Below are 12,764 nucleotides of genomic sequence, written 5' to 3'. Positions count from 1 at the left end.
ATGGAGGACAAATCTGCACCCTCGGTTCACTCACAGCCACCACACAGACAAGAACAGCAGGAACAGATTCAATTGCCGATAAAGTTCAACTGGAAATCCATAATCCCACTGGAGCAGAATTAGCAGGTAAGGAAGATAGCATATGAAATCCATACTGACAATACATGTAAAGAACTGCAGTTACTATAAAGGAAAATTTGAATGATTTTTCACAAAAATTAATTACCAATTTGCTTGGGAGGAGTCCTATTTCATTAGTAACTGAAGGACAACCCTAACAAAGCAAGTGCCCAGTCTAGAAGTGGTGAATGAAAGGGACTAGTGAGAGGTAAATACGGATCAAGTTTCACCTTACTGTATAGTTGAGGAAAGGGAATGTTATCCTGGTAAGGGAATGTATCTAAGCAAGTGTATGACTTGGTAGTACAAGATCTGACTGACTAGCTGATAAATCCTTATGCAACTGGACAGCCATTTGGGCAACTTCCAAATGGATTAAGATTGGCTTTTCACTTTGTTGGTGAACACTTTGATTAGCTTCAGTTTGTTCCCAAAATATTTTGTCCAATCTAAATAAAAAAGCAAAAATAATGAGAACATCTAATAAAAAGTATCCCTCCAGTTTGGGGAAGCAAACTGAAAAGTAATAGTCTGATTGCTGAAACCATCTTAATAACTTTGGGTAAGGTTTAAGGGTGACTATGTCCTTGTGAAAGACCATGTCCTTCCTCATGGAAGATGAGAGGAGGGAAGCTGCCCCAAATGCCTGCATTTCCCCTAAGTGCTAATTGATGGGATGGGGATGACCACCAAGAAAAAGGCAGTGTTCACTGGTAACTGGTAATGCAGTGGCTGTTACATGCTCAAAACAGTATTTACTATAAACAAGGTCCCAGAAAGAAAGGAACTTGTTATCTGCTACAAAAATATGAATATGTCCATTGAAAACTGTCAATGGAGGGCATGGACACAAAACATGACCTTGAATAAGACAACGTTTTGCAGGTATCACTGCAAGAGACCCTTAAGCTGATGGCTTCAGGGCTGGCAAACAGTCTACCATCATTGAATCAGACCCATCACTGGTGAAAGCTGGTGCCAAGAAACCACTATGGTCTTCCATATTGATTTGGTTTAAGGTGTTTTGCTCTGAGATAAAACATTTAGCTACTCTGGGAGACTGGAGATTGTGCTAACACACTCGCCAAGTCTGAATCTCAGAATTTCATGACCTATGCTGGAACCTGCTTCTTTTCCAAGCCACAAAGAATATCAAGTATCAACTAATCCCTGCGTCCACAAGATGAGAAATGTAACAATTACACGTTACACAGCATGGGCAGAATGTTAAATGTTTGTTATGAAAAATATAACTACAACTGGGAATATCTGAGAAAAATATTTTACAAGACTGAATCTTTAAAACACCATTTGTGATTTTTGGAAAACTCTGCTACCAATACGATGCAAGGCCAAATGCATCATTCACAAATAGAGATAGCTTCTCAACAGACTGAGAAGGATCTTGCTCCTCCTTTGTTAATACAGTGTCACTGAGCATTAGGATTGGTGAGCTTTGAGGAAGGAGTAGTAAAAACCGTGCACACCAAGCATAAAGCTCCAAGATGTCTGAGTGGGAAGACATATTTTATGTAATGTCAGTTGATTTATGCAAATCCTCTCCCAATCCATGATTCAAGATTTACCTGAGGTCTTTATAGGAAAGCAAATAAAGGAAGGAACTTTGCTGCAGTCCTGACTGAAATGTGTCTTCCAAATGAAGAGAAGAGAAGAAAGGAGTTCTTTTAGTACCATAAGCATCATATCCATGCTTTCCCTGCAAAACTTGGAGTTCCCATTTGCCTGTGTAGCACCCCAAGCTTTGGAAAGATTTCTCTTAACACTGCTTATGTCACCTTTAAAATTGCATGTTAGAGAGCCAATCTGATGTAGTCAGGGTACATGCACCCTTTCAGATCTGTTGAAGACAGAGCTGCCCTCAGACCATATCTGAGCTACAGAGCTGTGTCATCTGGCTTGCAGGACTTCTTCACAGGTCCAAAAATTTGGGAGGCAGTGCCAGTATTAATTGAGCAGTATGCTCCCCAACTGCCAGATTCCCAGGCAGATGGAGAGCCCTGTGAGCTGGACTGGACACATGGGGCTGGGGTGGTGTGAGGTAAGATCCAGGCTGAGGCAGCACAGGGCCTGATCTGGGCATGTGGGGCCTGATCTGGGTGCGCAGGAGTCAGCCCCATGCCACTCATCTTGCCTATGGGGCCAAAGGGTGAAGCACCACTGGTCTAAAGTTTTATTTTTTAAATATATTTTTCTATGTACCACCATTAAGAACTCCCCAGGGTCAGCAAAGGCAGCCAGTGCACTAGCCTACACAAACAAGTTACAACGAGACAAGTTTTGATGAGAGCTTACAGCGTGGTAGCCACGAGGGACAGACACAAAGAACTCCACATTCAGACTGGCTACTGGGTTACAGCAGCTGTAAAGAGATAAGTAACTATGATAATATAAATTCTGATTCAGTCTCAAATGGCCTGCCTTATTGCATAGTCCTAACCCAAATTAATAATGAAGTTACTTTTTACTTTCTTGCAACAGCATTACATTGTTGATTTATGTTTAAGTTCTGATTCATTATAGTACTTCAGTAAAGCATCTGAAGGCTACAGTCTACACAGTTATTCACCATTTCATATTTAGGGATTTGAAATTTTCTACTTCTTGCATGTAGTATTTTGCACCTGCTTTTTAATAAGTTACATTTTACTGATTTCAGACCATTACTTGAGATTATTCTAAATTCTAATCCTGTCCTCCAAAGCATTTCAACTGCTCCTAGCATGATGTCATCTTCAAATATGCACTCCCTACTCTCAATATACTCTCTAATCCACAACCTAAAGTTAATAAAAGTATTTAATACTAGACTCAAGATAAGCTCTTAAAGGACACTGCTTGACATTTCCACCTGGTTTTGCCCTGAAGGGAAGGGGGGCACAGGATGTGGGTGCAGCAGTGCTGGGAGCAAGGACTATGCCCTGCTGCCGCTTGCCCAGCCAGGCCAGGGAGGAGGGGAGGGGAATTGTGATGCAGGCACAGCTTGCTCCCAGCAAATGGGGGATCCCAGATCCTAGCACAACCCAGCCCACCCTACACAGATCCAGGGGCACACACCCACCCCCATGCCCTCCCAGACCAGCAGTGCACAGTGGCATGCAGTGGCAGGAGCCCTTCTCCACAAGTCTGTCCCCCTGCCCGCCTCCCCCACCCCAGATGGGCAGCTTTTCCCAGGCACAATCCCTCCCTCGCTGTGGGGGCACTGATCTGCACCCCCCCTCCCGACCATGCCTCTTTCCTCCTCCTCCCCAGTCCACCTACCACAGGCAGCTATGTAAATCATGGTGAGTACTGCTGCCTGTTTAGTCCATGGGCAAATTTCCGAAGCAGCGCCAAATACTTTCCAAATTGATTCGGATCTTTTACTTGGTCTCCCAACTTGATTCGGATTCAGAGATTCAGCCACTGAATCGGGCCAAATCTCCGCCGAATTGAAATCGGCTACCAAAGCTTTGCACAGCCCTGCTTGTTAAGCACCATTTTTACCAGACAGCCCTGGTGATCAAGCACCACTGCACTTGATCAGTTGCAGAGTCAAAACAGGGAAAAATCACATTGGTTTGACATCTGTTCTCAACAAATCCATGCTGACTATTTGTCACTTTATTATGTTACAAGTTACTTAAAAACTGGATTGTTTTACATTTGGTTCAGGGAACTTTCCAGTTATCAAAAGCTAGTCTAACTTAATGCATTTACTCAAATCTAAGACAAGGTGAGGACAGAGTCAGACCCACAGCAGCCACCTGCCCCCCACCTATCTTTCCCTCCGCAGCTTCTGCACCCTCCTCTGCCTCCTTTCCTTCCCTTATTGTCAGGTATATCTCAGCTCTGGCTCAGGATGGATTTCTTCCCAGGCATGGAGCAATGGAAACTCCATTCCCTGTATGGCCAGTCAGCAGTGCTGCTGCACAGGCCAGCAAGGGCTGAACTTCCACATGCTATGCTCCATGACACAGGAGAGAATAGAGTCCAAGCAACCTCTGAAGGAAGTAAGACAGGGAAAGCAGCAGAGACTGTGGGGAATTTAATTATTGGGAGGTCATCTTGAACTCAGGGTCACCTTAGATTCATGGAAATGCAGCATCTATAATTCTTCGGGTCTTTATCCCCCCCTCTCCCCAGAGACAGATTCTATTGTTTACCCTTTTCCAGTCCTCTGGAATTTCAGGACCTTATGAAGGACAGGTGAATAATGGTTCAGAGACAGCTTTATATACTTCCATAAGTATGCTAGATTATATTTCATCATGTCTTCCAACTTGAATAAATCCAACTTTTTTAATCTATTCTGGAATTTATGACACTCATTTCTCCATTTTTTTGTTCACATTGAGATAAGCATTAGTTAACGTTTTTTGTGAAGACTGAAGCATACAAAAACATTTCATCTTTTTGTCATCTATCATTGATTTATGTTCTATGCTGAGTAATGGGCCTATACCCTTTGCCTCTTGCATATTTTAAATTTATTTATAATTTTCTAATTAGCCTTTTTATATCCCTTTGTAGCTTTAAGCCTTAGCCTGATTTTGTCATAACATGCTTGTGCTAGTCTTTTATATTCATCCTTAGCCATTCATTCTTGTTTCCAATTTTTAATACAATTCTTTTTTGATTTTCAGCTAATTACTACACTGGACCCTCTCCAGTCTGTCCATACCTTTCTTAAAGCATAGAGCCTAAAACTGGATACAGTACTCCCGGTAAACCCTCACCAGTGCTGAAAAGAGTGGAAGAATCACTTCCCTTGACTTGCAAGTGACACTCCTGTTAATACAACTGGCATGCCACTAGCTGTTTTTCCAGTAAGAGCTCACAGTCAGCTCATATTCAATGTACGGTCTATTGTAACCATGAGGTCTTTTTCTACTTCAGCCTAGCCAGTCATATCCCAATCTATACTTGTGCATGCAGTTATACTGTCCCAGGTGCTTGTACTGGTCTTGCTGAATGCTGCTGCATGGAAGCAAGGTGGCTAGACTGGAGCAGGTGCCACCCTGGCACATCCTTGCTCCTACACAGCAGCAGCGATGCCTGACCAACCACCTGCCTGAATCACCATGCCACTCCACTTCCCTGCCAGACTCCAGCCCAGGACTTTTGACCAACTGGCTGGGAACGAGCTATGGAATCCATGAGTGTCCTGTCTAAACCAGGACTTAGGGTCAGCGTCATTTTAGTAAACCCTACCCCATAGCAATCGTTCTTTTTCTTTTTATCTTCACTAAAAGACATTCAGTAAGCCTCTCTTCCTCCCTTTTCTACTGAATATCCTCTACTTTCTATTCAAGGAATGACTGCAGAATACATTTTACAAGTCATGCCACCAAAATTAATCATCCTCATTCAGCAACTGTCAAGAAATTAAGTTAAAAAAATATTAGTTGAATCTGGCCTATAACAATAGCTGACTAACTTTTAAAAGCTAACCAAGTCTAGCTATGGTATAAATAGACAAGTTTCCTTAGGACAGCAACTGAAATTTTTAATCGAACCATAGCAACAATTACATGTATTATGTTCCTTTCTTTCTGCACACACATGTAACATGGTTTCAATATCTATGCATACATATAAATAACTAGCTAACTAAATAAATGAAAAACTGCTTGATGCTATGGCAATTACAGCTTTGGAACTGCAATGGAATTTATTCCACATGCATTAATGTTAACATTTTCTCACCTTTTTTAAGCCAGCAAATCCCTCTGATTCCAAAAAAAAGAAGGCAAAGGGCATCAACACAAACAAGCAAAGATTGGAAAAAAGAGAAGCAAGATTCCACAATCCTGAAATTAAAAAAAAAAAAAAACCACATTACTTTTTAGAAGAGATTCTTTATTGTTATTAAACTTACTGAAATTCCTGAGACTGCCTTTCAATTTGGTAAGCTTTTTACAAATAAAAATATAGCATATATAATATTTACAGATATAAATGAAGGGTTCATGTTACTCACCTTCTGCTGCAACTCTCTCTGGTTCTTAAAGCATATATGAAAGACAACTGGGCAAGACAAATGCTAAAGAACATTTCAGCCCAGGAATTTATAAAATAACTTGCCTTACAATTCCCACAGGTTAATTGATTTAAATTGTAAAGCTGTGTAATCCCAAAGCAAGAGATCCTCAACTGAGAAAGCCAGGCTACCAGTCATGAAGCACTGACCCTCCAAGAAGAGCAACAAAGACTTAACTGCAGGTACAGAACAAAGGGACCCTCTAAGCCAACAATACTGAACCTTTTCCAGTCAACGTAGCCCTTGGTCCCAAAGTGAGACTTCACGTACCCCCTTTCAATGGGAAATTAATTTTTTTAGGCCCTTCAACCTGTGTTAGACAGCATATGAAATATATCTCACGTACCCCGTGATGAGGCTTCACATACCCCCTGAGGGTACATGTACCCTCAGTTCAGAATCGCTGCTCTAAGCTTTCAGGTAAAGGTAGATTGCATGTCTGATCCTGTCACACCTTAACTGCACCTCCTGCCATGCCACACGTGCGATCCAGCATCAGATACTATCATGCCTTATTCCTGATGCAGGGGGAGCCTTGGCTCCCCCTGCATCAGCATACTAGTAGCAACCTCCCACAATTGGGAGTCCCACAGCTGACAAGACTCTGCAGTAGCGCCTCACTGAACAGGACTTGAAGTGCTGCCACATCTGAGTCTCATCAGTTGATGGGACTCCCCGCCACAGGGGCTCTGCTATTCTATATGTTCAAATTAAAGCTAGATAGAAATCAGCTATGAAATTATTACATATTTTCCAGCTTTAACTTTATAGCTGGATGGACTTTAAGGCATGATAGTTGATTTGCATATGTAGCTGGTCTAAATTAATTGTGCAATCAACCAGGTAATTGTGCAATACATGTAACATATAGAGGGCACCAAAGAGGAAGAAATTCTACACTATTCCTTCCCCCCAGCCTCTCTCCCCCCAGCAAGTGAACAAGTGACCATGAGTATCACACTCCAGTTTCATGTGTTTACACATGAAGTGTTTTTTACTTAGTTTCTTTCACTGTTCGCAATGTGTGGCCTTATTTATCTGATGGGAAGATGGATTTCACTGGCTTTTATCATTTAATTCTCGCAATTTTAAGAGCTATATTAAGTAAAAACTTGCAAAAGAAAACAGAGCAAACAACTGCCTAACGGAACAAATAATTTTCAACAAAAGCTTCCACCAAACATCAAGTAAGTTTCAGAGTTATGGCTTTATTTACAGAGACCAGCTAGTTGGCAGCAAAGTAATTTTTAAAAATTTGTGATTCAAATAAATTCTACATTAAATCAATGGGAACCACTACATTATTTGAAAATATATTTCCAATTATGGAAACACCTACACTTAACAATAGACTAAAATACTAAACTTTACTGAAAAAAAACCAAAAAGTAACATTAGTTGATGTGTCAAACCATGGGGCTTATTGAAATATTTCTGCGTTAACTCTGTTCATGTTGTTATAACGTGCAACTCATTTTCATCTATAATGTTAGTATAGAGGGAAAGAAGGATTAATAAGTGACAATAGTGGCCCACGTACAGGACAAGACAAGAGGAATCTTCAACATAGCTACTGAAGTCCTGTTAATACTGATGGTTCAGTTGGGCTTGGTGGGCTCAAGGCTGCAAAAGGGAAGAGACAGAGATAAAAACATAACAAGGGAGAATAGTGTGTGAACAAACAGGGTGTCAGCTCCCGAAGACCAATCAGAGGAGAGAGTCTGAAGTCAGAAAGAAACTGAGGAGCTCCAGGGCTCAGGGGCTGGAAAGGAAACAGCTGAGCAAATCACTAGGGGTGCTCTGGGCTGTGGAGGCTGAACTTGGGATAAAAGAACTGTTTAACACTTTGAAGGGGGAAGGCCGCTGGCAACTTCTGGCTGGGAGGCCTTTGCCCCATTAAATGCCTTTATTGAAGCATAGTTGTCTGCTTGCTGTTTGGAACTTGGGTTTGCACTTTAGGGTTACCATATTTCCAATATCAAAAAAGAGGATACCTGTGGGGGGGGTATATAATTGGGGGGTGCCAGTGATCTGCCCGTGCCCTGCCTCTGCCCCTCACTCCTAAGACACAGGCCCCCCAGCCCTGCTGCTGCTTCTCACTCCTGACCAACTGTACCATGCCCCCCAGGCCTACCAGTACACCACTCCCAAACCACAGCTCCCTGCCCCCCCAGCTCTGCTGGTACCCCTCCGTGTCTCTCTCTCTTACCTGTGAGCAGCTGCCAGGATCTGCATACAGAGCACATGATCCCCAACAGCCAGTCACCTTCCCTCACTGCTCCCAGCCCCAAGCAGCTAAGTCGCAAGTACTGGGGAAAAGCAGAGGCAGAGCAAAAACCCAGACACTTGATTGCATTTTAAAAACCCGCCCGGACAGGAGGACAAAAAAAAAAATAAAGGACATGTCCGGGGAAACCCGGACATATGGTAACTTTAACTTGTTCTCACAAACTGAACGAGATGCTATTTCCTTGAGTAAAGGCCACAAAGAGCCAGGGACGATGAGGGATCAAAAGGCCAATGTGTCAGATTAAGGAACGACCCTGCGCTCCCTTGCAACTCTAGAAGCTACACCCATGCTGGCTTCAAGGGATGTTCAAAGACCAGACATTACTGCAGCGTTCACAAACATGCACCCACCCCCCCACCCAAGACTGTGCAACAGTTGGTTATAGGTAATATCAAAGAAGTCTGTGCCAACTTCACTGACTAGAATTTTGTGCTTTTTTCCTTCCCCAATCTGTTGCACTAACTGGATAATATAGTGGTCAAATATACATTGAAAAGTAAACATTGACTTTCCCACCTAAATGACTTCATGCTAAAGATACTTTGCAGACCTCCAACTGTTGGCAGGGCTTAATAATAAAGGCTCAATTAAATCTTATGAAGTACAAGATTTTTCTAATGTGTTCACAAGGATGAGTTTTATATTTATTTGTAATGACCTAAGAAAATGTCAAGGAAAAAAAAATTAAGCAATTTTTAATAATTAAATTAAATAATTTAAAATTAAAACCACAAAACCAAACAAACAAGCAGCAAAATAAAACAAAAAAAATTAAAATTAAATAAAATGCTGACAACTGAGATCTTGAACATTTTGCAAACTCAGATTATATACTCAGCAATTCTGCTTCCTAAATTTCATTAAGTTCTACCTCCACCTGCTGGACACATGTAGAACAGCAAGAATGAAAATCTTACTATTGTTAGCTGCATTTCTAGGAACATCTGGCAGATCAGCTTTCACCACATTATTCGTATTGGATGGTTTTATACTTTCAGCCTTATTTTAAAGCTAAGGTATACATTCTTTTCTTAGTGGCCATGTCTACACAAGATGCTGACTGCGCAGCTGTTACTGCGCAGTCATTTAGTACTTGCATACACAAGCATCGCTGAATGGTCTTTTCATGATGCTGACTGCTCATTACTAATGGACAGGAGCGTCACATCACATCATACTTTGTGCCATGGAATGCTACTGCACAGTAGTAACAAGCTAGTGTGCAGTCAGTCTCCTGTGGACATGGCCAGTATGCTGTAAATCACCACCAATTGTTACAGTCCTGAATCAAGGCAAGATAGAAATAGATATATTGTCTGAAGAGTTAAAACTATGAGATACTTGCAACAGATAAGAACTGCACCCCAAATTAGTGCTGTTTGAGAAATAAATGATCCACAACTAAAGACTGTTACCTTGTAGATAAAGAGTTATGGATGTCTGGGCAGTCATTATCTGATTTTTTTTTTAAGTGCTTAAAAGAAAATCAAGGTTGTGTTTTTGAATCCTTGCTCTGTCTCCCTTACCCACACTGAACCACACAGCTTGTGTTAATACAGCTGACTCACTCATTTCCTAACTGCCTTTGAAAGAAAAAATTTAAATAATTCAATGAACTGGAATGCAACTAGGCAGCACTGAAGCAGTAGGTTATACATAGCAGATGAGGTCCACAAGAGGGAGCCATTCCCCCACAAATATTAGAAACTGAAGCATTTGTTTTTCCAGCAGTGTAAAGATGATGCAAAATCCTGAAATTAATTCTTTTCCATGAACTTCATAGAAAACACCTGCTGTGCACCTTCTCTTAAATCTGGTAACACACAGCTAAAGTTTGTGAAATAATTCACACACACATGCAGGACCAATCCAGTCATTGGAAACCAGTACCCAAAATATAGCAATGATGCTGAATAAGAACAAACTATTATTTTCAGGACTCACTACTTGGTCAAATCAAAACAAAATGTCTACTAGAAAATTCTAGGGCGCTTCTAAATTTGAGTTATTTCCCTGATAACTTTCAACTTTTTAACCTCAGCCATTTTAGTGCTGCAGCTATCTTAAAATATATCAGAAGTATGATTTAAATAAAAGTAGGATCTTTTCCCATTCTGTCCCCATATTAAAAAGTGACAGAAAGATGTGTGCTCATGTTAACAGTAAAGCTTTACTGTCAAAGCAATGATAACTTGTTACTACATGAATAAAGACATTATATGGTAGAGCAAAAGGCTTAAAGATCTAGGCAACCACCCAGTCGCACACAGTTTGAAGGGGAAATACCCTACTACAGTCGCACTTTCCAACAGAACTAAAATTGTAATGGCTTAAAAAGGAAACTATAGTTACTGTTATGGTCTTCACTGATAGGCATGATACTTTACAGGTGCAAAACAAGATCTTTTGCAGTTTAGACAGCAAAAGAAACACCATTTTGACTAGTGTTGAAAGGATGGAAAACAAGAAATGGAGAGAATGCTGGTTTAATACTGTCCAAGAGCAAAAAAAAAAAAAAAAAAAAAAAAAATCGATTTGATGGATTAAAAATTTGTTGGGCTTCTAACAAAAGTTGTATTTTATAATAAATACAAGAGTGAGTAGATGTTGAGCGATTAGTGAAGGAACTATAATTGTGAGGAAAGAGTTGAAGGACAAGAGGTTAGCAGACAGGAGGGAAACTATTTGTACTGCAAAGTTTATACATAAGGGTACAGCAATAAATGGGAAGAGGACTAAGTTAAGAAGGAGCTTGAAAGCAAAATTCAATTTATTTAATAGAAAATGAGAGACATGATAGAGGCAGATGCAACAAAACTACTAACCCTTCACTTCAAGTTGTACTGAAGGAGGTTCACAGTCTCTAGGCAGTATTTGGAAGCCACAAGCACCACATAGATGAGCCAGCTGTACTGCCACACGTTGGGAAGTTTAACATTGGTAAGAGTGGCACAGAGGAAGAAGCCCTCAATAAAGGATCCAGGTAATGTGCGTCTGAAGTCTACAGATTCCAAATCTAGCATAGCCCCTACTGCATTTACTGTCTGCCACGTGGAAGGTGAAAAAACTGCACAGAAGTCCAACTGCCCCAATTACACATAGCTTTGCATCTCTGAGATCTTGGAGTCCTTGGCAATAATACTCATGAAATTGTGGGTGATGGGTGAGGTATCAGAGGACTGGAAAAAGACCAACACAGTGCTCCATTAAAAAAAAAAAAAAAATAAATAAATAAATAAATAAATAAATAAATAAATTAAAAAGGAGGATCTAGAGAGCTACAGAGCTGTTAGTCACACCCTCAATACCCTGGAAGCTACGGGAGCATAGTTTAAGGAAAGCTATTTGCAAGCATCTGAAGGAGGAAAGGCAGCAGCATGGATTTACTAAAAAGAAATTTATGTCAGATAATTTTCATCTCCTTCTTCGACAGAGTAACTACATGGAAGGATAAAGGAAATGCTGTAGATATGGCATATCTGGATTTCAGCAAGGCTTTGGAGAAGGCCCCACATGACCTTCTCAAACACACGGGAGAAATTTAGGCTAGACAAAACTACTACAAGGTGGATAGACAACAGGCTCAATAGCTGTAAGCAAACCGTAATTAAAATGGAGCCAAGTCAGAATGACAGGAGGTTTTGAGTGGAGTCCCCCAGGATCTGTCCTGGGCCCAGTGCTGCTTATGTTTATTAATGATGGGGAAGCTGACACTGAAAGCTTCTCAAGCAAGCTTGCAGACATCACAAAACTGGGAAGACTGCAAACACATTGGAGGATGGGAGCACAATTCAGAAGAATTTCAATGGAGTGGAAAGCTGGGCTGGAGCTGACAGGATGAAGTTCAATACTGACAAGTGCAAGGTGCTACAGCTGGGGAAGAATAATCCAAAATACATGTACAAAATGGGTGACAGCTGGCTGGATGGCAGCACTACGAAGAAGGATCTGGGAACTCTGGTGGAGGACAGACTCAGTGTGCGTCACCACTGGGATGCAACTGAACAAAAGGCAAATGTGGTTCTGAATTGCATAATAGAAGCATTAGGTTCAAGAGATGGGAGGTGATCGTGCCCCTTTACATAAGGCCAAGTAGAATATTGTGTGCAGTTTTGGGCTCGACATTTTTAAAAGGACATGGAAAAGTTAGTGACGGTCCAGGGGCAGGCAAGAAAAATGATAAAAAGCTTGGAAGGCAAGTCATGCAAGGACAGGCTGAAGGAGCTAGGCATGTTCTTGTGGAAAAGGCACTTAGAGGGGACATGATAGCAGCCTTCAAATACCTAGAGGGCTGCCATAAAGAAAAGGGAAAGC

The 12,764-nt window shown here is 41.2% G+C and overlaps 1 protein-coding gene across 3 annotated transcripts in view; it reads right to left on the bottom strand.

Moving 5' to 3' along the window:
• Window positions 1–12,764, bottom strand: part of LMBR1 (limb development membrane protein 1) — a 105,521-nt gene that overhangs the window by 70,954 nt on the left and 21,803 nt on the right. For 2 of the 3 annotated variants that reach the window (XM_006264387.4, XM_059729182.1), the window contains one exon: window positions 5,827–5,930. In XM_006264387.4, coding sequence (XP_006264449.1) covers window positions 5,827–5,930 — 104 coding nt within the window. Of the gene's footprint in view, window positions 1–2,433; window positions 2,486–5,826; window positions 5,931–12,764 lie in introns of those variants that run through there. The other variant, XM_059729184.1, reaches the window with a different exon arrangement.

This window comes from Alligator mississippiensis, chromosome 5 (genome assembly GCF_030867095.1).
Source record: "Alligator mississippiensis isolate rAllMis1 chromosome 5, rAllMis1, whole genome shotgun sequence".
NCBI classification, from domain to species: domain Eukaryota; kingdom Metazoa; phylum Chordata; order Crocodylia; family Alligatoridae; genus Alligator; species Alligator mississippiensis.
The sequence above is the reverse complement of the archived record's forward strand: the minus strand, read 5'-3'. Positions and strand labels throughout refer to the sequence as shown.